Consider the following 22,532-nt stretch of genomic DNA (forward strand, 5'->3'; position numbering starts at 1 on the left):
TTTTCTCCTCTACACTGAACCACACATATTTAGTACAATTACACAACAGAATAGTCTCTAAAGCATGTGAAGGCATGTTTATAACATGCTCAAAATGAGTGCTGTAATTTCACATGGACAGCAAAATGAAATGAGCATTTCATGATACATGTGACTGGAAGAACAAAAACGATCCTATGGAATGACTTCTTACACCATAATTAAGTAAATCATAGCAGTCTTAACAGCCTGCCATTCTTGACCGTGGTCTCAGTTGTCACTGATTCAGAGTTTCATCTGCAGGTGCAGCTATGCAGGTACAGGGGGAATCATGGGATTCACAATGTGCCCAACAGTCCATTTCTGGCTAAAATGTGTTGATCCGACTGCACTAAAGGCAAATTATATTTCAGTGATACATTGTGACCACAGTATGTCCATTAGGATGGAGGTAGTTGGACTTTTAGATGTAATGCTTCTTCACCTAAAAGGCCCTTTGGCTTGGCTTTAGAATCCCAAACTGTTCTTGAACGATTGAGTCTGAAAGACATCCCACTTCCTGTTCTTTGAGATCGCCTGATTTACCGATTTCCTGTTTACATTGTGCATAATCTTTCCAACTACACGTGAATTACTTTAACCAAAGTCAAGCTAGCTAGGGATCTTTCCATCTTGCTAGATGTAGCCTATATTGCGGTTCAATGTATGCATGTACACCAGTTATGTACAGTGGGTGTGTAATGAATTGGCTATGCAAGGTCTAGATTACATTGCCATGTCCATACACACTAATGACTGTATAAGTGTCAAATTTCTTATGGCTCATCCAAGATTACATTGCATTAATGGCATTTGGCAGACTTATCCAGAGTGACGTAGAGTTGATTAGACTAAGCAAGAGACAATCCTCCCCTGGAGCAATGCAGGGTTAAGGGCCTTGCTCAAGGGCCTGTGTGGCTCTTATTGTGGCTACACCGGGGATCGAACCACCTACCTTGTGGGTCCTAGTCATTTACCTTAAGCACTACACTACAGGCTGCCCCAGTCATGTACCCTAACCACTACGCTACAGGCTGTCCCAGTCATGTACCTTAACCACTACGCTACAGGCTGCCCCAGTCATGTACCTTAACCACTACACTACAGGCTGTCCCAGTCATGTACCTTAACCACTACACTACAGGCTGCCCCAGTCATGTACCTTAACCACTACGCTACAGGCTGCCCCAGTCATGTACCTTAACCACTACACTACAGGCTGCCCCAGTCATGTACCTTAACCACTACGCTACAGGCTGCCCCAGTCATGTACCTTAACCACTACACTACAGGCTGCCCCAGTCATGTACCTTAGCCACTACACTACAGGCTGCCCCAGTCATGTACCTTAACCACTACACTACAGGCTGCCCCAGTCATGTACCTTAACCACTACGCTACAGGCTGCCCCAGTCATGTACCTTAACCACTACACTACAGGCTGCCCCAGTCATGTACCTTAGCCACTACACTACAGGCCACCCCAGTCATTACATTACATTACATTATTGGCATTTGGCAGACACTCTTATCCAGAGCGACATACAGTTGATTAGACTAAGCAGGAGACAATCCTCCCTTGGAGCAATGCAGGGTTAAGGGCCTTGCTCAAGGGCCCAATGGCTGTGCGGATCTTATTGTGGCTACACCGGGATTAGAACCACCGACCTTGCGTGTCCCAGTCATCTACCTAAACCACTACACTATAGGCCGTCCCAGTCATGTACCTTAACCACTACGCTACAGGCTGCCCCAGTCATGTACCTTAACCACTACGCTACAGGCCACCCTCAAAAAGATCCAGCTCAAACTGGAAGCCTTGGTGCTCAAGCCATTACTTTACAGAAAAACGAGTTATCCAAAAATATTTTTTATTTAATACCAAGCATGCACTTTAGGTGATGCAGAAATTCAGTTGACAGGGGCAACAAATTCCTGTGAAGAGAAATGTATGCAATTAAATTATTTTAAGCAACATTACTGTCAATTGATTGACTGACAGGGGAAAGGTCTTCATATTAACTCAATGGATGCCTAACGATTCTTAAGTATACCTCTACAGGGTCACAGGCTTCTTTCTGTCCCTTCTGGGTGGATGCTGCCTCCGTCCGTTTCTCCATGTCCATCAAGCTGGTATCCTTGGCTACAGCCCTCGCCCTCCTGTTGATGGGAGTCAACAGTTGATCAGCAGGAGCAAGAACTGAGAAATTGTGCTATCGTGCTACCTTTAGCAATGCAAGGACCAAAACACATGTGGGCCATCTTAATCAAAATGGTGTACCCAGTTTTGAGCATTGAGCATTGAGAGCAGGAAGGTAAATCATTTAGTATTAAATATGAAAAATGTCAAAAGGTGAACATTTCTTCTTGACATTTGAATGATTTAAACTATGCTTTGTTTTAAGCATTCGTTGCCCCATGGTACCTGTGTGGTGGTAAGTCTGTTTTGACATTGAACGTTCTCAAACCTACGTCAACTGCCTGCAGGCCTGGCCCATACTGGCCACATCTGCGGCATATCATTGGAGTGGATAACAGGAACAGCTGCAGGTACCTCCGTGCCAGGCTCCTCTTCACGGCGAGTATGACCCCCACCACAACGATGGCGGCCAGGAGCGAGACGGCGCCGTACATGAGCGGGGTGCGGAGCGAGGCGGTGACGGTGTCCTGGCAGAACTCTCCGCTGTACCCCACCCGGCACCGGCAGACGCTGGCGCCGTTCTGTCTCACGCACGCGCCGTGCTGGTGGCACAGCTGGTCATCGCAAGGCTGCGTGTCCAGATTCTGGACCAGGACACGCTTGTCCTCTGCGGAGGAGGTAGCGGCACCCGGAGATCCGGACACGGAGTCAGTGGGGCGCGGACCACCCTGGGGACCGGCAGGGGCCTTCACTGTGCCACTGAAACCTGTATGAAACCACTGGAAATAAGTTTGGTTTCTTTCCACGCCAATTAAAACCAACAGTCCATTGAGGAGTGCTTAATAAACTTAAACCTACACAAATGACATCTATTGTTCAGATACAAATCTGAATTTGGCTTTTGAAAAATGTGGAAATCGTGATTTTCGTATCCAGCCTCAACCAGCATCGACAGTGCACAGATGGAGATTAATTTCTTTTTTTTTTTTTTCTGTCCACCACAGAAGTAAATTTACAACACAGGAGACTTACAATCCTCGTCAGACTTGTCCGAGCAGTCGGGCTGACCGTCACAGAACTTTCCGAGGGGGATGCACGTTTGCCCGTCCTGGCAAGGTTTGGTCTGAGGGGCGCAGGGCTGGCAGTGAGAGACGTTGACTGCGCGATGGTCCCGAGCACACCGGCAGGTCCGACCGCCGGGGAACGCCAGGCACAGGTCACTGCATCCCCCGTTCTTCACAGCGCAGTCATTGGTGCCTGATGTCAACATGGATTGATGGTGGCAAGTTGGGGGAGGGGAAAGAGACAATTTAGAATCCTCCATGTTAATGCCACACAAAGCCGACAAGAAAAAGCAATCCACCAAAGCAATGCAGCTGCAAAACGAGTACATTCAATCTTTCAGGAAGGGACAAATAAAGTCTCTGGATTACTGAAACAATAGCTGATTAAACTACCAAACATTGAGATTAATGTTTACAATACAAAGAGCTAAATGTTTTGGGATTACCACAATTTAGAGGTTTGGAACAGGTCTACCTTTCTGACTGGTCTTGCTGTAAGCCTTCAAAGCGACCACATCAGTCTTCGCCTCAAACCACATCGTTTTGGACTTCAGTCCATCTCCAACCCAAACTCTGACTGTGCCTACAGAGAGCAGACCTGAATTCACAACCCATGGAAAGCTGAGGAGGAAAATTATGAATTCATACCATTACTCTATTCACTATCCCAGAACTTGGAATCGCACAAATAAATCCACATTTTACTAAACACAAAAATATAATCCTGAGGAGCTGGAATCACTCCGATTTAAACCCGCTAAATCATCTGTTTAAAATGGAACCAAATTTATCCTATAGAGTGATTGGGTTTGTGCCCGACTGGCAGTGCAAGCCTGCAGATAGTCTCAGCTCAGTGTAACTAATAAGATGCAGTGCTCTTGTCAAAAGGAACAGAACATTAGATATATAATATAGCATCTTAGGACAGCTACACTCTACACCTTGTTCTAAAATGAAGCAAACAGTTCACAAAATCAGAATTGAAGATTAAATGCTAACTTATTTTCAGAGAACCATTGAGTGTGGCCCAGAAGAGCTTGCTGTCGCCATAAGCAAAGGACCGAAGCAAGCCATCCCCGGTTTGATGCTCCTTGTATCCAGAACCGTCAACTCGGCTTGAAGCGATGACTCCAGCATCTGAAAAGTCAACCAATGCAAGACGAGATTTAATTCAGTCAATTTTGTAATTTTGCATACTCCTCTACAGTACATGAACACAAATCTGAAATTCTGCGACCGCACACAGTAAACCGTGCGTCCCGCAGTGTTCCTCCCTCCCACAGAGCCCCAGGGGGTTTTTGTTTCAATGGTACATGGCTGGCATTTATACATCGCCTTTATCCAATGTGCCTTTATGAGAATAATTCTCATTCACCCATTCATACACACATCAACGGCGATTGGCTGCCATGCAGGGTACCAACCAGCTCATCAGGAGCATTTCGGGGTTAGGTGTCTTCGACACATACAGGCAACCCTCTGACCGCAAGATGACTGCTCTTACCGCCTGAGCCAATGTCACCCTTTAAGAGCAGCAACCAATTTAGACCCAAGAAACCAGGAGGCGCAAATTAACAGCTTTAACTGACCAATTAAGTGCGGAGTAAGAAGTGCCAGCACACCCTGTGTCTCTCCAGGGCCAGGAGTGAGGACCCCAGCACACCCTGTGGCTCTCCAGGGCCAGGAGTGGGGACCCCCAGCACACCCTGTGTCTCTCCAGGGCCAGGAGTGAGGACCCCAGCACACCCTGTGGCTCTCCAGGGCCAGGAGTGAGGACCCCAGCACACCCTGCGGCTCTTCAGGACCAGGAGTGAGGAGCGTAGTGTTGATGCAGAGCAAGGTCAAAGTGTCTTTCCTCACCGATATCTGCCCAGTAGAGGTGGGTGCCGTCATCGGTGAAGGCCAGCGAGGTGGGCCCCCCAGCACTCTTCCGGAGCAAGGAGCGGTTGCGGCCGTCCATGAAGGCGCAGTCCACCCTGGCCGGGGCACTGGCTGCAAAGCACAGCCTGCCGGTGGGGGGGTGCACGGCGATGGATCCCGGACCCGCCACCTCTTTGTGGAGAAGCGTGGCGGCGTGCTTCCCGCCGGCGGAGCGGACCTGGATGCCGGGCCGCTTCGTACCGCTCCAGTACAAGTTGAGGGTGATCCAGTCCACAGCCAGGGCGGACACGGCCTCCCCCTGCAGCTGCAGCGCCGGGGCCTGGGGCTGCAGCCTCTCCTCCAGCCCGTAGAGCCGCACCGAGCCCTGGGCCGAGTCGGCCAGGTACAGCGTCTGGCCCTGCAGGGCCAGGTCCAGCGCAGTGGGCTCGTTCACAGCGCCCAGCGGCAGGGTCCGGTGCTCCGGCCATCCCTTCACGGTTACCCCAGCACTGATGCTCCGCAGGTAGACCTACAATGCATTTAATACAGACATAAAGCGCATGTGCCTAAATCAGTTCCAATGCATTCAATATAGGCATATAAAGCGCATGTGCCTTAATACGTTTCAATGCTTTCTGCACATAGACAACGACATTACATATGGTCCCAAACAGTAGCTACTGTGCAAAAGTCTTGGGCACCTACAAAAAAACATATTTACAGGTAAGATACTTTGGGGGGAAAAAATTACAAGGTTATAAATATCTAAAATGTACAATACATATAAATGTACTGTAAGAGCAGTAAATTGTTAAAATCAATCAAATACATATTTTGTGAGACCACCTTCAGTGTCCTGCAAGAAAATTGGCTGATAGGACAAAGTATTGGAACATTTACACAAGGTAAATTCCTTTGTTTTTGCTATAGACTGAAGACATTATTTTGAGGTCAAAAGTTCATGAGATGACAGATCCAAATTTCAGCTTTTATTTTCTTTATCTAGATTTGTTAAACAACTTAAAGCATCACCTTTTCTATCAGACCACCAAATGTTTAGGTGAGCAAAAGTATTGGAACATGCGAGTGACAGGTGTTTCTTGCTGCCCAGATGTAAATGGTAAATGGCAGGCATTTATATAGTGCCTTTATCCAAAGCGCTGTACAATTGATGCTTCTCCATTCACCCATTTCGACACAGCCTGGGCGGGGGATCGAACCGGCAACCCTCCGACTGCCAGACGACTGCTCTTACTGCCTGAGCCATGTCGCCCCGATGTGTTCGGTTTGATTGATTTGTTAAACAATAAATAGTTCTGAATGTCTACTCTTGGTTTTAGTCTTGGGTTTTGCCTGTGAAGACTGCATTTGCGTTAGAAAAATAAAACATGAAGACCAGAGAGCTGTCTTTGGGAGAAAAGCAAGCCATTTTGAAGCTTAGAAAAAGAGGGGAAATCAATCAGATTTCAAACTTGGAATGTCCTCAAAAAAAGTGAAACCGATAGCATACTGAGCAATCGAACAGGTCAACCAAGGAAAACAGCAGTTGATGACAAACATTGTGAGAGCTGTGAAGAAAAACTACAAAACATCAGTCAGTGGCATCAAACAGTCTCCACAGGGCAGGGGTGAAGGGGTTCAATCAACTGTTCGGGAGCAGCAATATACAGGCTACACCACAAGATGGAAAGTACAGAGATGAGCCACAAAAGTTCTGGAACAAAGTTTTATGGACTGAGGAGAGCGAGATTAACCTATACAAAAGTGATGGAAAGGCCAAAGTGTGGAGAAAGGGATCTGCTCATGATCCAAAACATACAAGCTCATCTGTGAAGCACGGTGGAGGAAATGTCATGGCTTGGGCTTGCATAGCTGCTTCTGGAGTGGGCTCACTAATCTTTATTGATGGAACAGCAGGATTCATTCTGAAATATACGAAAACAACTTATGGAAAAATGCGTCCAAACAGTGGCAGCAAGACAATGACCCAAAACAAACTGCCAACACAACAAAGGACTTCATTAGAGAGGAAAAAGTGGAAGGTTTTAGACTGTCAATCACCAGACCTTAACCCGATTGAGCATGCATTTCACCTTGTGAAGAACAGATTTAAGGGAAAACCTCCTACAACAAACAACTGAACGAGGCTGTAGTAAAAGCCTCATAAAAGAAGAATGCAACAGTTTGGTGATGTCAATGGGTCGTCGGCTTGATGCAGTTATTGCAAGCAAGGGATATGCTACCAAATATTAAGTGTCATTTACTTTAATTTGTTTAAGTACTGTTCCAATACTTTTTCTCACATACAAAGTGGGTGGTCTGATGCCAAAGATGCCATGTTCTAAGTAGTTTAACAGATCTAGGTGTAAATACCAGGAAATAAAAGCTGAAATTCTTGTTTCGTGTTCTCTCAACCCTAAATGTATTCAGTGTATTGCAAAAACAAAGGAATTAGCCTTGCCGTTCCAATATTTTGGAGGGGACCATTTCGCACACACAAATGACCAAGTTGCAAACAAATGAAAAAGAAGCTCTAAACTCAAAGGTTTATTATTATTACATAAATCATTTATTAAATTATTACAGTTACAGCACATTTAGTAATCATTAATATCACCCACATTGGCTTTATATTGCCTACTTCTAACTTAGGCCTACTTCAAAAAAGGAATAGCTTATTCTCTGGACTCAACCAACTGCTCCCTTGTTCTTGAGATGCAACCTTTTGACAATTCACATAATCAATATTTTGCAAACATGCATTTTATTGTACAAAATTAAATATCAGAATGCTGGCCTCCCAGATTGTTTGGCTTAGTACAAATTCTGTTTCATAAGGATTCATCCAGACAACTCAATCATTTACACCTTCCCATTTACACCTTGTGCCATACAAATATAGGTCGGCTATTTTCTCTTCCAAATAGCTAGCTTAGAGGCGTCAAGCTCTGGAATTCTTATCTAGCCTGCACCTAGCAAATTACTCAGCATCTCTTTCGGTCTTCAAAACACATGTTCAAAAGCATGTTACTTGCTTGTTATTGTTGTGCTGCATATGTGTAGGCTATGTAAATGTGTGTCTGTAGGTTACGTATGTTTGCATCTGCATTTGTAAACATCGGTCTTTGCATGAACATTACAGTCTTCATTAATAAATACGATTTTTTTTCTAAGGTGAGGCTGGTTCCCAGCACAAGCACCTGTTGTTCTGCATTGTTGTTTTTAAATAAAGATCGGCAACTCTAAGCACCCAGACGCCACCACTGAATTTCACACGTCTACTGCTGACCACATACAACACCTGCTATTCATCACAGGGAACCAAACACACAAGTAGTTAGCTTAACTGCTGTTCTGTAGATTAGCTTCAAGAAAACTCTACAGATGTGCTAATGGAAATAGCCTAGCTTTTACATTGCCCTTTTTAACACTGCATTACCGAAACCGTAGTGAAAGCATATCACACAAATGTGTAGCTGATTTATCGGCACGATCATTAAGCAGCCAATGAGAGCTGAACTGGTCTGTGCTGAGCTTCATAGTCATTGATTCAGTGAAGCAATTTCAACATAGCCACTCGAAAATTAAGCGGTCAAAATACTAGACCAAGGAAATTGAAATGGTCTTTTGCCGGCTAACTGCACTGAGAGGATTTACCTGGGTGACTGCAGTGGAGGATAGCAATAGCAGGAAGGAGTCCTCCTCAGGGCTAGTGCAGCTGATCCCGTCCTCAGCCAGCAGGAGCCCGGCCGGACAGCGGCACACGCCCTGCAGACCTGGGGCCAGCAGGCACAGGTGAGAGCACTTCAGCTCGGCGCACGGGTCAGTCGTGTTCGGCTGTAGCAGCTCGTGGATGACCTGGCCAGACGGCAGGGGTCAGAGTCAGAGTCCTGGTTTCACTCTGGCCAGGTAATAATTCCAATAACTTGGACACCTGTCAAGAGGGACTTCCATTGACCACATCTTCATATTAAGGATGTGCAAATGAATATGAATGTACCACAGCCTCCTGTAATTTAAGTGAAAATGCCATGATTATAAAGTTCAGGGCGAAATTCCCTTTGAGGACTTTTGGGGTCATTTTGGGAATTTATATTATTAAAGGGGCACTGGCAAGCTTGTTTCAGTTGAGCTTATTTGCATTAAACACTTACATTTTGCATGTAGGCATTTTTTAAAATCACCACCAGTGTAGCAGTTTCATAAATATGGGGCAGAACGTCTAAGGGCAAACGCGTCCAGTGGCGTCTTTAGGTAACCTGGCGCTCAAACTCCAGCCTTGAACACAGACTGGTTTATGGATGGCAACCCATCCAGGCGATCACGACGCTCCAACGGAAATACGATAACGTTAGCAAACAAATATCATGGAACCCAACTTGGCAAGCCCGAGCGATATAGTGGATAGCTCTGACAGAGGACAAGCTTTTTGATTTTGACGAAATACAACCATACGTTTTGAAGTGGAATTTACAGTGGAAGAATTGCGAGAGGGACAGACAGCGGAGGAACGCTGACAACCAAACAGTTAGCATCACGGCCAATAACTTTGAACCCTAGCTACATCCTGCAGTACTTACCGATTTCTTCTGCAGCAAGAGGGATTAATTGGTAGTATCCGTAGCTTCGTCCTCCGCTGTCTGTCTCTCGCTCACACAAATTCTTGCTCTAAATTCCGGTTCAAAACTGTAAGGTTGTATTCCTTCGTCAAAATTGAAACTCTCGTCCGCCAACTCAGCGAAGTTAGAGCGGTCCGTCATTGAATAACTAAAAATTACCAGGAAAATTCCCTTCCTTTGCACCCAGTAGTTCTTTGCTCATGCAATCTTCTGCTTAATACAGTAGCCAAGCAAAAATACGTATTTTGCGAAGCTGAGACTATTACAGTTTCCAATACTAAAATTATATCTGCACAGTCTGACCAAAAGCCAAATGGCCTTACCTTAAGCCCAAAAGGCTGCCCAAGTTGTTTGAGCAGAACTTCCCTGTCCTTGCCAGTATTCTTGCGAGCCCTCTGTACTGTTCTTCTCTTTGTGTCAGACCAGTAAATCTCATCATTGAAAACTATGACCGAAAAGGGGCTGGACATCTCCATCAGCTGTATGATCTGGGGGTGACCGTCAGAAAAACCTTTTACCAGCCAACATTACCAAACTACCCACATCAATGATTTAGACAAAGGTATTTTGCAGGTATCAATATGATGATTTTAGTCAATTTGTTGCCTTCATGTTTCACTCAAAACTACCAACACTTGGCAGTTTGTCAGGCTCAACCCTGTCACTCAATAGTATCTGAACTAATACAGTATAAAGTCTGAAAACCTGCCTTCATTTAGTAAGGAGGTATAACAGATGCAGTGTACCCCTTTACTCATCTCCAGTAAATTGTATTATATTGTGGCAGTGACATTAAGGCATGTAAAGAAAATGTCTACGCTTAAACCCCCACTCCTATAATTATTCCAGCATTTTGCATGAAAGGATCCATACACAGTCATCAGTGCCAGCACTAGCCGTGGATTAGGAAGCAAGCGACAAACTAGATGTTAGGTCTAAAAACAATGGCAGCTGCAGCAGCAAGGTACAATAGAAATTCTAAATGGGAATTTTACCCAGGGAACTATAGCATGCTCTCCAGAATAAGACCGGTCTCAGGGAACTGAGACATGCACAACCAAAATGGTTGGCATTAAGAGCCCCTTCCTATACAACCCCAGGCAGAAATTATGGAATCGGCATACTTTGAGGACGTTCATCCAGATTTTTTAACTTCATAGCGAATAAATTACAGATCTGACAATTTTTGTTTAGCAGCTGAACATTCTGGCTTGGTGAAACATGGCTCAAATAAATTAAATGCATTTATTTTAACTAATAGGATATTTTTTTCCAGATCAAGTAGAGGACAAAATTATGGAATCACTCAATGTTGATTAAAAAAAAATAAAGAAAATAAAAATCACATTTAGTACTTTGTTGCTCCTCCTCAGGCTTCTATGACAGGCTGAATTCTTCCAGGCATGGACAGCACTAATGAACAATATTCTCTAACTGGTTCCAACTTTCTCGAATAGCGGTTGACGGATCAGCTTTGCAGGATGGAGACCTGTCATGGACCTTTTTTAAAAAAATGTCCTGTTTGCTGGCCATGTCATTGAGTTGATATGCCTTTCCTGAAGAAAAGCTTAAACAGTCTTTGCTCTGTGGCAAGATGCATCGTCATCCTGAAAAATGACCAAACCTATTTTCTATTGATGGAATGAGAGGTGTCCAAAATTTCTATGTACACCTGTGCATTGACTGTTGAGGTAATGATTGCCATCTCCCCTGGTCCTTTAACTGACATGCAACCCCATGTGTGTCGTGTTTTCTATCCTGATGCTTTGACGTCTTCCGTGGTCTACCTGAATGTTTTCATTTTATAATCTTCCCATTTTGTTTATACTTGCACCAAATTTTAGACAACTGACTGGGAACAACAAACATCTTTTGCCACACTCCGTGTTGGATTTCCTTCTTGAAGGAGCTTCAAAATCCTTTCCATTGTTTCAACTGACAGCCATCTTCTTGGAGCCTTCAATTAGCCAAGTCCAACTGCTCGTTAAGGTCTGCACTCCCTTTTAACTGCAGACTAATTTGCATATTCAGACTTGTGCTGGTATTTGTTTTAGAAATACAAATTACAAAGTGATTCCATAAATTTATCCTCAACATTGAGTGATTCCATAATATTTGGATCAGATCTTCATTTGCTATGAAGTAAAAAAGCTGGATGAACATCCTCCAAATGTGCTGATTCCATAATTTTTGCCAGGGGTTGTATCTTAGCCTGGTTAAGATTGCCATGACCCCTGACAATGGGGCTTTCATATCTCAACTTAAAATATTTCAGTCAGAAAGTTCATTCAGTTTCATACCGACTTTGGAATCTCCTACCCAGCCTCTCCTGCATACCTTGATGTCGCCTCCGTCAAATGTAGCTGATCCAATACACTTGAGCTTCTCATCCGTCCAGTAGATCCTGTCGGCCAGGGCATCCGCAGACAGACTGGCCGGCCAGCTAAGGCCCTGGCTGACCACCACTTTCCTGTCTGAACCGTCCATCCCTGCTCGCTCAATCTGTGGCTCACTCCCAATTTCAGACCAGAACATCAGCCTGCCATGTAGTAATGGTCTGCATTTAACACGCCAGACACCACACACCACGAATGGCTGCCATGCAAGGCGCCAATTAGCTTGTCAGGAGCAATCGCCACACCCAGGGCAGGATCAAACTGGCAAATATATGAATGCTTAAGATGTACCAGCCATCTTGTAATCACTACCAATATCCAATGTTGTTTTGTGAAAATCTGAGGACACCAACTGGTTGGAGGCAAAGTAGAATGTGATCCACAAACAGAACTCCATGGATTTTCATATATTTCGACCTTGTCCCAAAATAGTTGAATATATACCATCATACCAATAATTCAGTTTAGTTGCTTCAAATAATTTGAAATGACAGTCCATACTGCAGTTTTCATATGTCCAAACAGAGCATAATTTGTTCCCCTCAATACAATCATAACTGAAATAGGCTGTGCTTGGGATACTTGCTTACCCTCTTGGTGGCAGTAGTACCAGAGAGTGTGGCTGCTCCAAATCCTCATCCAGAACTACAGTGTAACCCCGCGTATCTGTGGCAGTGGTGTTGAGTCCAGTGGCAAGGATCTGGCCCCCAACACCATCAGTCCAGTACAGATTCCTTCCCACCCAGTCCACAGCAATGCAGTCCAACTTTATGCCTACAGGAGGTAGAGACCATTCTGCTGGACACTACAAACCAGGCAGGCTGTGGAATGAAAATAATGTTGCTCTACAGCGCCACCCATTGGGTGAGCCGGGCCATTCTTTTGGTCACCCTCAGGATGGTAAAGCACAAATTCATTAACTGTAAAACCGTTTGGGAATTATTAGCTTTTACAGAAAGCCACATGCACATCAGCGGCCATATTTTTGAGATTCAAACAAAATGCGAAGAGCAGCAACTACTGAACACATCACAGCAGGAATCCGGCAAATTGCTCAAAACTTCTAGGAAGAGGTAAACTAAGCATTTAATTCAAAGGGACAGAAAATCAACAGAAAGTCATACCCTTCAGTTAAAGCAGCAAAGTTGTTCACTGAGGGGCTGCATGGATGGACCACTCCAGGTCAAACAGGGCCGGAGTTATGCCCTTACAGAGTTCATATTTTCAATTGAGCACTATTGCGAGATCAAGTAGCTCTGACAATTTAAATGTATTCGATCAAATTTTATCAGTCAGTTTAACTGCACAAGCAACATTAACCCTTCTCTTCCAACCTCTTGCTTTGACCATTGACATTACTGACCTTTGATCATGGTTCCCTTGCGCTTCTGGTTAAGTGAAATCCACCTGATGCTGTCAGCATCACGGCTGACCCAGAAGACTGTCCATTCTCTCCAGTCGTAGTCCAAGGAGAGGACTACTTTTTTGCTGAAAGTGGAGAGGACGTCCAAGCTGGCACGTCGGAGGTTGAAAAGCTTGAGATCGTGCTGCACTGCAGTCAGCAGGAGTGGCTCTCCTGTATGGGCGGAGATATTCACTGGGTGCTTTGCATACTAGAGTTTACCAGATCAACAGCCTTATGAAACATCCACAGTTGTACCGCCATTAAGTCAGGGGGGGGGGCAAAACTCAAATTCTGGGGGGCTGTAGTGTTTGCTGGTTTTCGTTATTTCAGCATGTCTGATTGTTTCAGTCATTTTTGGCGAAATAATCTTTTCTCAAGGCCTAAATTGGCTGCTGATTGAAAGGAAACCACAAAGATCTGCAGACACTGCAGCCTCCCAGGACTGGTACTTGACACCCCCCCAGGACTGGTACTTGACACCCCTGCATTAAGTGAAGGAATTCAACAAAGAAATGTCAATTAACTCATCTGCTTATACAAGTACACATCAAATAATGAAATATTAAGTGTTTATAGACAAGTTTATATAGAAGTTTATAATAAGGCAGTTTTAATGTTGCGGCTTATCGGTGTACATGGCCATAGAGTTGTGAGGAAGGTCCCATTAAAGACATGTGCAAGTGGCACGTGGTTAAGGACCGGGGCGCGTACCCCAGTCCTGCCAAAGCAGAGCAGGCCAGCCCACGCGGGAGCGGCAGAGCACCAGGACTTGGCAGGGGAGGACCATCACAGAGAGCTTGAGACTATGCGCCTAAAGGCATATCAACGTATCAATCTCCTTCCGGCCGCCGGGGGACACGGTCATAGCAGCGTTTCCTCAACATGGGTTATTCAAATAAACCGGGTACAATATGCAACCAAATTGGGAGAAAAATGGGGGAAATTAGAAACGGATGAAAAAAAAAATATATATATCTACAATTCAGATTTGACCATCTAACACATGAATTCCAGACCTCCAAATAAAATGACACTTCGTAACTCAAATTTAAGATGGTTCTGACAAGTCATAATTTCAATTAAAGATATCGGCAATTCCTCATTAACAACATGCAACTAATCTTTTTGATATCTGAAATCAAGATACAAGTCAAAATTCAATTGTACATATCTTGAACAGGAGTTAAGTAGTCAAAACTAAAGTGGACATCTCAAATTCAAGTTACAACATGCCATAATTGAAACTTGGCAATCATGTTTCAGATAGTCAAAATGTGCTTGCAGATATCTTGAATTAATGTTTCTACTAAAATTGTCTAAATGTAATAGGGGATTTAAAATTATCGTTTTGACTAGTCATAAAATAATTACAAATATCTAATGTGAATCAGGTCGCACTATTAAGTTAAAATGGCTTCAGTCCTATAACAGGTAAGCAGTCCAGTATAGGCAACAGTACAGAGATGTAATCCAAGAATCCAAATACAGATGAACCAGGCAGGTTGTAAAACAAGAAATCCAAACAACTGAACAGAAAACAGACAGGTGGACAGGGAAGCAAAGGCTAGAACTGGGGACAGGAATAGAACCGGTAAGTAAGATGAACTAGCAATGAACTGAGGGAAACAAATACACTCACAAATAAAACTAAACAGCTGAGGGAGCTGGGAAACGGATAACAAGGGACAAGCGAGACGATTGAATGAATGACAAGGAGGAAGCACATATAAGGGTGTGGAGGGCAGACATGTAATTGGGGAGGAAGAGAAATCAAGGACAGGAACGTGAACAGACAACACAGGACAGCAGTCAATTCCGAACATGCTTCATAAAGGCCTCAAGGACAGGACAGTAACTAGACTTCCTGTACAACTAATTTCTCCTTTCAATACCTGTGATCTTGCAACTGTGGGCATCAGGTTCAAGCAGGTAACCTGGGTGACAGCTGCACTTGTAGGACCCCTGAGTGTTGTGACAGGTGTGGCTGCAAACTTGCGGAATGATTTCGTCGCATTCATTAATGTCAACACAGGACACGCCATCCTGTTGGAGCCTAAATCCCACCAAGCAGGCACATTTCTAAGGGAACAAAAATGGCAAAAATGGGCTAGTGATCAGATCCTTTAAGACTCAAAATAGGTCATTTGCAATATCCCTGCACTACCCACCATGCCTTGGGGTGTGCTGTAGCAGTCTTGGGTGCAACGAGATCCATCGGGGCCGGAGCAACTGCCGGGGGCACACAGCCCCCCCTCATCTGAGCCGTCAGGACAGGTGGGTGTCCCGTCACACACCACGTCACGGTCCAGGCATTCTCCAGTCCCGCACTGGAACTGATGAGAGGGGCAGTCCACACCCTCACCTATGCAGAGAAGAGCAGCTGTGAGCGGGCACAGGGAAGGCCGGTGGCTGTGGTCGGGAGCGTTAACTTGGGACTAATTTTTTCAAGTTTGAAATCGCCAGATCAATCCTCAACTCATGTACATTTTTCTCAACCAGGAATCACTGCAAAGGACTGCATGATTAATCACACTGGACACCTGAAAGGGTGGGCAATTCAAGTCCTTTAGGGGCCAGTGTGTATGCAAGTTTTTTTTGTTTTCAACTATTACCCTGGCCAAATGACAACTAGCTGTAAACACAATTGGTGATTAGTCATTCATGTGCAGTCATTTGTGTGCTTACCAACGTAGCTAAAATGTTAGCTGGCATAAATGTGACCGCTAATTAAGTAATGAATAACCTCATTAAGGAATCCGCTTCAGATTCAACACAAGATCATCAGCGTAATGTTATTGATATTGGCCATAGTTCAGCTAATCTTGTGGATAAAATATTTAATGTTTAGTATTGTTTAAAGGTTTGGCATTTCCTGAAGCCAGTTCTTCATTGTGCATAGGCCATCTGTCCACAGTGGTTGAGCTGCAAAGCAGCACAAGATTACTTGGTTCTTCTCTGATGTGAAGCTGAAACTTGCCAATATAATGCACATTATGAACCTTAAGGGGCAAGACCAGGAGAGCACCAGGAGATGAAAATGGAATGGATTAAAATGACACTGCATGCCTCTCCATGAGTGTTCATATGTTTTTAATAAATCTACTTACAACTGGGCATTTTACATTGTATGCAAACGCCACTTGAGCTCAAGATAAGACCAGTTGTAAGCTTACAAAAGTGCCACCATCAAGCTGCATGCCACAACAGCATTGGATTGATTTAAATGGAAACATTGAGGTTTAGTTTACACTTGAACCCGGTCATAAACAGGAACTTTCTACAGTAATGGAATAGAAGAGAAGGAATGTAGAAGCTGGATATAAAAGCTAACTGGAGCTTGATTATTATTATTTTTATTATTCATGTATTTATTTAAGACTCACATTCCCTCTCATCGCTGGCATCCTTGCAGTCTTTCACTCCGTCACACCTCCAGGAAATTGGGACACACTCCTTCTTCGACGCACAAGACCACTGGAACTCTCCGCATGTTCTTTGGGCCACTTTACAGTTCTGAAACCGATGTGGTGCACTTGAGGAATGTTTTCAAATCATCCATTACATTATATTATTACATTAATGGCATTTGGCAGACTCTCTTATCCAGAGCGACATACAACAAAGTGCATACCCATAACCAGGGATAAGTGCGCTGAAAGACCCTAGAGGGAAGTACAATTTCAACTGCATCCTCCAGAAAACCACCTTCAGTGTGATTTATGTCAATTTTATGAATCCTATAAGCCAACCCCACACTGCAGAAAAGCACTCTTGGGCAGTTTGGTAGAACACATCGCTCTCAATGAATAAAGAATGAAAGTATAAAAGTGGGATTTTATAGATGGGGTTACATAAATCATTAAACATGTTTAACTCTTTGTGCTGTAGTTGAACACTACTAAAAGTCGGAGGTCAGAATGCTCTCCCAGGAACACGAATGAATACCTTAAAAATATTACAATAAACTATGAAAGTACACGCATGGACTAGACTTGCCAGTGTACATTACATTGTTGGACAGCATTATTGTTTGACTGATATGGTACAAATGAGGGAAATGGGTGCACTGTAGGGATCCGTTTACCTATGGTGTCAAAATGGCGGTTTATGGATAAGGGAATTATTGGCATAATGCTACAAGGCCAAATGTGGAATGTTGCTCACCTTCTCGTCAGAGGTGTCCTCGCAGTCGTTGTCCCCGTCGCAGTACCACTCCTCCAGGAGGCACTCCTGGCTGTGCGGGCAGCGGTGCTCGGTGGGGCATTCTGAGGCTTCCGCACAGCCGCTCTCGTCCGAGCGATCTGGGCAGTCGGGGTACCCGTCGCACCGCAGACTCTCAGACACGCACCTACCGCTGCTGCAGCGAAACTCCCCCCTGATGCAGACCTCCTCCGCTGGTCAGGAAAAACGCCTTAACGCCTGAACCCCATCCCTAACCCTAACCACATCCAGGCCGTTCAGTCGTCGATGTCCCAAAACTATCGTTGCGTTCATATTTATAAGATAATAAAAACTGATGTGATGAAACCACAGGACCGCGATCCCCGATTGTTAAAACAACTTTTTAACAGACATATTTATGGAACCGAATACCCCACCTGGTTATGAACCTATGACTGCTTTCCGACTAACGTTGAAGTTTATAACGTTTTAGTTGGACTTGCTATAGCTAAACTCATAATTGTACTGGCTGACTGCGCCAACAGGACTTTTTGAAATAAAGTGCATTCATCATTCATGTCTGTAAAAAAACGATATACGTTTGTAGACATCTTTTGCACATCTTGTACACACATTGAGATCAAGTTTGTGCACAAAAAGTAATTCTGAGTTGGTCCTTGACTTTAGATATTCAGTATAAAACTATACAAGCAGATTAATGCATCTTATGTACACTATGTACATGCTGACAAATTTGTTCCGTCAAATTTCTGAATGGCCCAAGCCTCTTCTTTCAGTTAAGTCTTTTTTAATTTAAAACATCGGACCCCAGCAAGGTAAACTAAGGCTCAACGCATGAAGACCCAAAACGCTGCTTTGGGGCCTTTATATAGCAGAATGAAATGTCTGTGCATGGGTTTACGTTGCAGTGGTGTGGGAACTCACCACAACCTGCCTCATCGGTGCCATCCAGGCAGTCGTTTTCACCATCGCAGCGGAAGGAATCTGGGACGCAGCGCGTTCTGTTGTCGCAGCGCAGCGCGCAGCTTTGGGAGGGCTCCCAGCAGTCCATCTCGTCCGAGCGGTCCTGACACTGTGCGACTCCGTCACACACCTCCGTCTTGTCAATGCACTTCTTCCCATGAGCACACGGAAACTGCTCTGCTCAGGGGATACATTTGTAGAACAGACATCTTTTAAATCCTTGTGTTAAGCATACCATAATGAGGACTTCATCTTCAAATCAGAAAAGGGTCAAAGCTTATGAATTTGTAAAAATGTTTCACCACAGGGGCGAGGGGACTGGCGGTGTACAGGGGCCCAGGGCGGGGAGGGGCACGTGCAGAAGTTAGTGCGTCGGTGACAAGACTGCCGAGTTAAATTTTTGGACTGCTCATGATAATAAATCTTTGATTTTTGATGGTTACAAACCAATGAGTTTTCCCTATTTTTTGGTTTGGCAGTAGAGCAACTGACTGACAATGTTGTAAAAAGGTGGACCGTTGTAACTAGCAACTGCCTTTTGCAATGTGCACTACCCCGATTCTCCAAACGCTCGTTCTCAAAACCAAAAACTTATCAAGAACTGCTTTAGAGGCAGAATGGGACAAGAGTGACTTAAGGGGGTTATCCATTCTTAATTTAAAATGACAGAATTCGGACTTTGGAAACTTGCACTGGATGTCCTGTTAAAAGAGTGACCAGCATTTTTTCTTTTTACCGTTAAGCCAATGTTAGTCAGAAAGAGTAATGTCATTTTGCGATATTGTCTCCTGTGTTAGTAACATTACTGCCATCTGTTAGGGGGACTGGCTAGCGCTTATTCCCGTTGTCTGTCTGTGGTTCTGAATAGCTGGTACATGTGCGCTGCAAGTTTGCGTGTAATGTTATGGCAGGGGATGGATCTTAGTTAGACCACTGTTTAACGAAATATTAACTGTAGAAATACTATCGGGGCAAATACTAGGGCGAGAAATGCATACACTGTGCTCAAATTTAAAGCATTTTACCAATATTATATATACATTGTAGATATTAAATGCAAAGGTGTATTTGGATGAACTGAATTCAGAATGTTGCTATTCATGACGTAATCATTTGCTCACCTTGACACACGAGGTGAAATTCAAATGCTAAATTTTGTTCGTCAATCAGTACCGGACCTTAACAATGAGTTTTGTATTTTAACTTGTCATTTTACGCCACCCACAGCAGAAAGCCAGAAATCACGAGTGACAGCTACAGAGCTGAAAATTGACAGAAAACACGCCCTTAAACTGACTGACCTATTCGTTTTTATCATTTTCCTTGATTAGCAGTAGGATTAAGTCAAAGTACTCAATACCATTAGGTAAAGCCAGTTCTCAATTAGGTAAGAGGAGAAATATAACTTTGCGCACAAAATTTCAATTTACTTTATTCAAAATTATGGATACATGAAGCTACCATTAATCTTTAAGCGCAGGTAAGATGGCGATGCAGTAGTTAAGAATAGTTGCTAGTAGAGTTAGTAGTTTTTGTCCTTAATAAAACCTTTTCAAAATTCCTTTAATCTCCCTAACACGGCCTGAAGAACGAATCTGTTTTTACCTCACAATGGATTAATTGGATCATTGGCAATCATTTTTCACATCAGCAGCTACCACCTGCACTTCAGGGTGGAAGAATTTGAAGCAATACTGATAGCAATTTTCGATCAGTTTTTGCAGGAAACTAAACGCATGTTAAGAGCGATAATATTCACATATACTTGGCATAATTTTCACTACAGCAGTGTTCCATCAGTTATGGACTCATTCGAATGCGAATTGTCAATCCGATAATAGCTACCGTCTTAGTTTGCCCCATCTCTAATATATTGTTGGGGCTTATAGTGAATAAATCATGCAAACCAAGGCAGGGAGTAAAACCAACTCGATTTCCAATGGTTCCGTTTGAGAAACTCGCCTGTTTCGCATCCCACTGAGCAGTCATCCTCGTCAGATCCATCCTTACAATCCTCTTCTCCGTCACAGAGATTTCGATAGACGATACACTCACTCCCGTCCTTACATGGGTGAAAGCCAATGGTGCATCTCAGAGGCGCGGGCGCATCCGCACCGTCAACCCCATAAATATCTGTCGACAGATTTGATAGCCATGTTTTTTGTTTTTTTTTTCTCTCCAGGAGGAAATCGATTATGAAAAAAACAAAACAAACGGGCCATTGAAACCGTTGCACAGGTTTAGCCCACTTGGTAGGTTGGGTTTTAAACTGGAAGCGTGACCGTTAACACGCAATATAATTCCAATTAGCAAGCCTTTTCACATAGGCTAGGGATACTTTCAATGTTAACAGACATTTTAGAATTGCATTTTGCAAACAAATCAGTTCGTATATAGTCCTCGATTAAGCTACCAATCTCTTACGAAATGACCTACACGCTGCACTTTGTTCGGTCCCAGTGCTACAGAGCGCATTATCACCCTCTAATGTTACACTGCAACAAAACTAGATGGGGTCGACAAAATAACTACAACCTGCAAACTACCTTTAGCCTAACTGATAATCGTCATGGCTGTGTACAAGTCATTTGCAATTATGACCACTTGTGCATTAGAGGACTTTGTAGCGATTATATTTGGGCTAAACAGTGATTTCCTAAAACTGCAGAATTCCATTTTGGGGGAAAAAGATATTGCTGAACGGTGCCCCACCTGATAAACTTCCTGAGTTGCTTAAGGCTATCACACATAATATTATTAAGAAGTCCATGACCGCCGACAAAGTTGTGTCAAACAGACCGAATGCCGAAGCAACGCATTTTATAAGGTCATCACCTGACACAATTAAAGAAGCACTTACTTGATTAATTGATTTGCGATGGGTGACGTCACATTCAAGCCAGGCCGAGCCGATGTCGGAAGCGCTGTTTTCCTTGTCGAACGTTTCGGTGTCCAAACGTCTCAGAGCAGTGCTCAGTAAAAGGCCTACCATTACATTACATTACATTATTGGCATTTGGCATTGTTCGCTGAAAGACCCTAGAGGGAAGTACAATTTCAACTGCTACCTGTACAACAAAGATAAGGACAAGGGCCATTTTTTTTATTTTTTATTTATTTATTTATTTATTTATTTAGAACAAACAAACAAAGAGCAAAAGTGACCAAAGTTAACTATCCAAACACTGCTTACCTAGCCAACTAAAAATACCGATACACAAAGCAAGTCACAGAGACAACAATTAAGGTTCACAGGGAGGTAGGGAGGGATGGGGAGAGGTGCTGCTTGAAGAGGTGTGTCTTCAGCTTGCGCTTGAAGGTGGGGAGAGATTCTATAGTTCTGACCTGAACGGGGAGTTCGTTCCACCACCGTGGAGCCAGAACAGACAGTAGTCATGAGCGTGATGCCAGATGCACAGTAATCCGCAGGAAACCTATTTTCAACACAAAGCATACAAGTATTCTTAAATATAATTGAGGAATTGTTGAGCATTAATTATCCACATTTCTCTATTGGTGTTTGTTGGGGATAGAAGTAGAGTAGAAGCATTTGTCATTTCTCAGACATATGGCAAAATACACTAAGGTGTAGGGGCTGTGTAGGGACCCAATAATGGTAACCACTGAAGACAAGTAGGGCAGCCTAAGGAAGGCCCTTTACCTCACATTGCTCCATTGTCCCCTGCTTAGCCAGCTTTGAATGAAAGCATCAGCTAAATAACTGGTTGTTAATATTATAAGTACCTGTGTGTGTTGAAATGGCAACCAGTGTGGAGCATCACAGTCACAGGCTGGATCCAAAACTGCACACTAGTTTACTATGTAGTGCACAGGTGTCAAACTCCAGTCCTGGAGGGCCATAGTGTCTACTGGTTTTTGGGGTGT

The 22,532-nt window shown here is 43.9% G+C and overlaps 1 protein-coding gene across 2 annotated transcripts; it reads right to left on the reverse strand.

Annotated features, from left to right (window-relative positions):
- Positions 1-1,872: 1,872 nt before the first annotated feature.
- On the reverse strand, positions 1,873-21,447 carry LOC133140889 (low-density lipoprotein receptor-related protein 8-like). Of its 2 annotated transcripts, none has more exons than XM_061261170.1 (19): positions 21,360-21,447; positions 20,610-20,780; positions 18,609-18,824; positions 17,667-17,896; positions 16,886-17,015; positions 15,671-15,864; positions 15,395-15,581; positions 13,461-13,673; positions 12,688-12,871; positions 12,039-12,240; positions 10,025-10,189; positions 8,740-8,940; positions 5,083-5,611; positions 4,237-4,359; positions 3,698-3,805; positions 3,191-3,415; positions 2,573-2,924; positions 2,073-2,178; positions 1,873-1,953 (listed from the first exon to the last, which is right to left on the reverse strand). In XM_061261170.1, the coding sequence occupies exons 1-19, from the start codon at positions 21,415-21,417 to the stop codon at positions 1,930-1,932; spliced, it is 3,618 nt and encodes a 1,205-aa protein (XP_061117154.1). In that variant the 5' UTR covers positions 21,418-21,447; the 3' UTR covers positions 1,873-1,929. The 2 variants fall into 2 exon arrangements, with proteins under 2 accessions (XP_061117154.1, XP_061117153.1); XM_061261169.1 differs by having other exon boundaries at positions 4,222-4,359.
- Positions 21,448-22,532: the final 1,085 nt, after the last annotated feature.

The sequence above is a fragment of the Conger conger genome, chromosome 11 (genome assembly GCF_963514075.1).
Source record: "Conger conger chromosome 11, fConCon1.1, whole genome shotgun sequence".
NCBI lineage: Eukaryota > Metazoa > Chordata > Actinopteri > Anguilliformes > Congridae > Conger > Conger conger.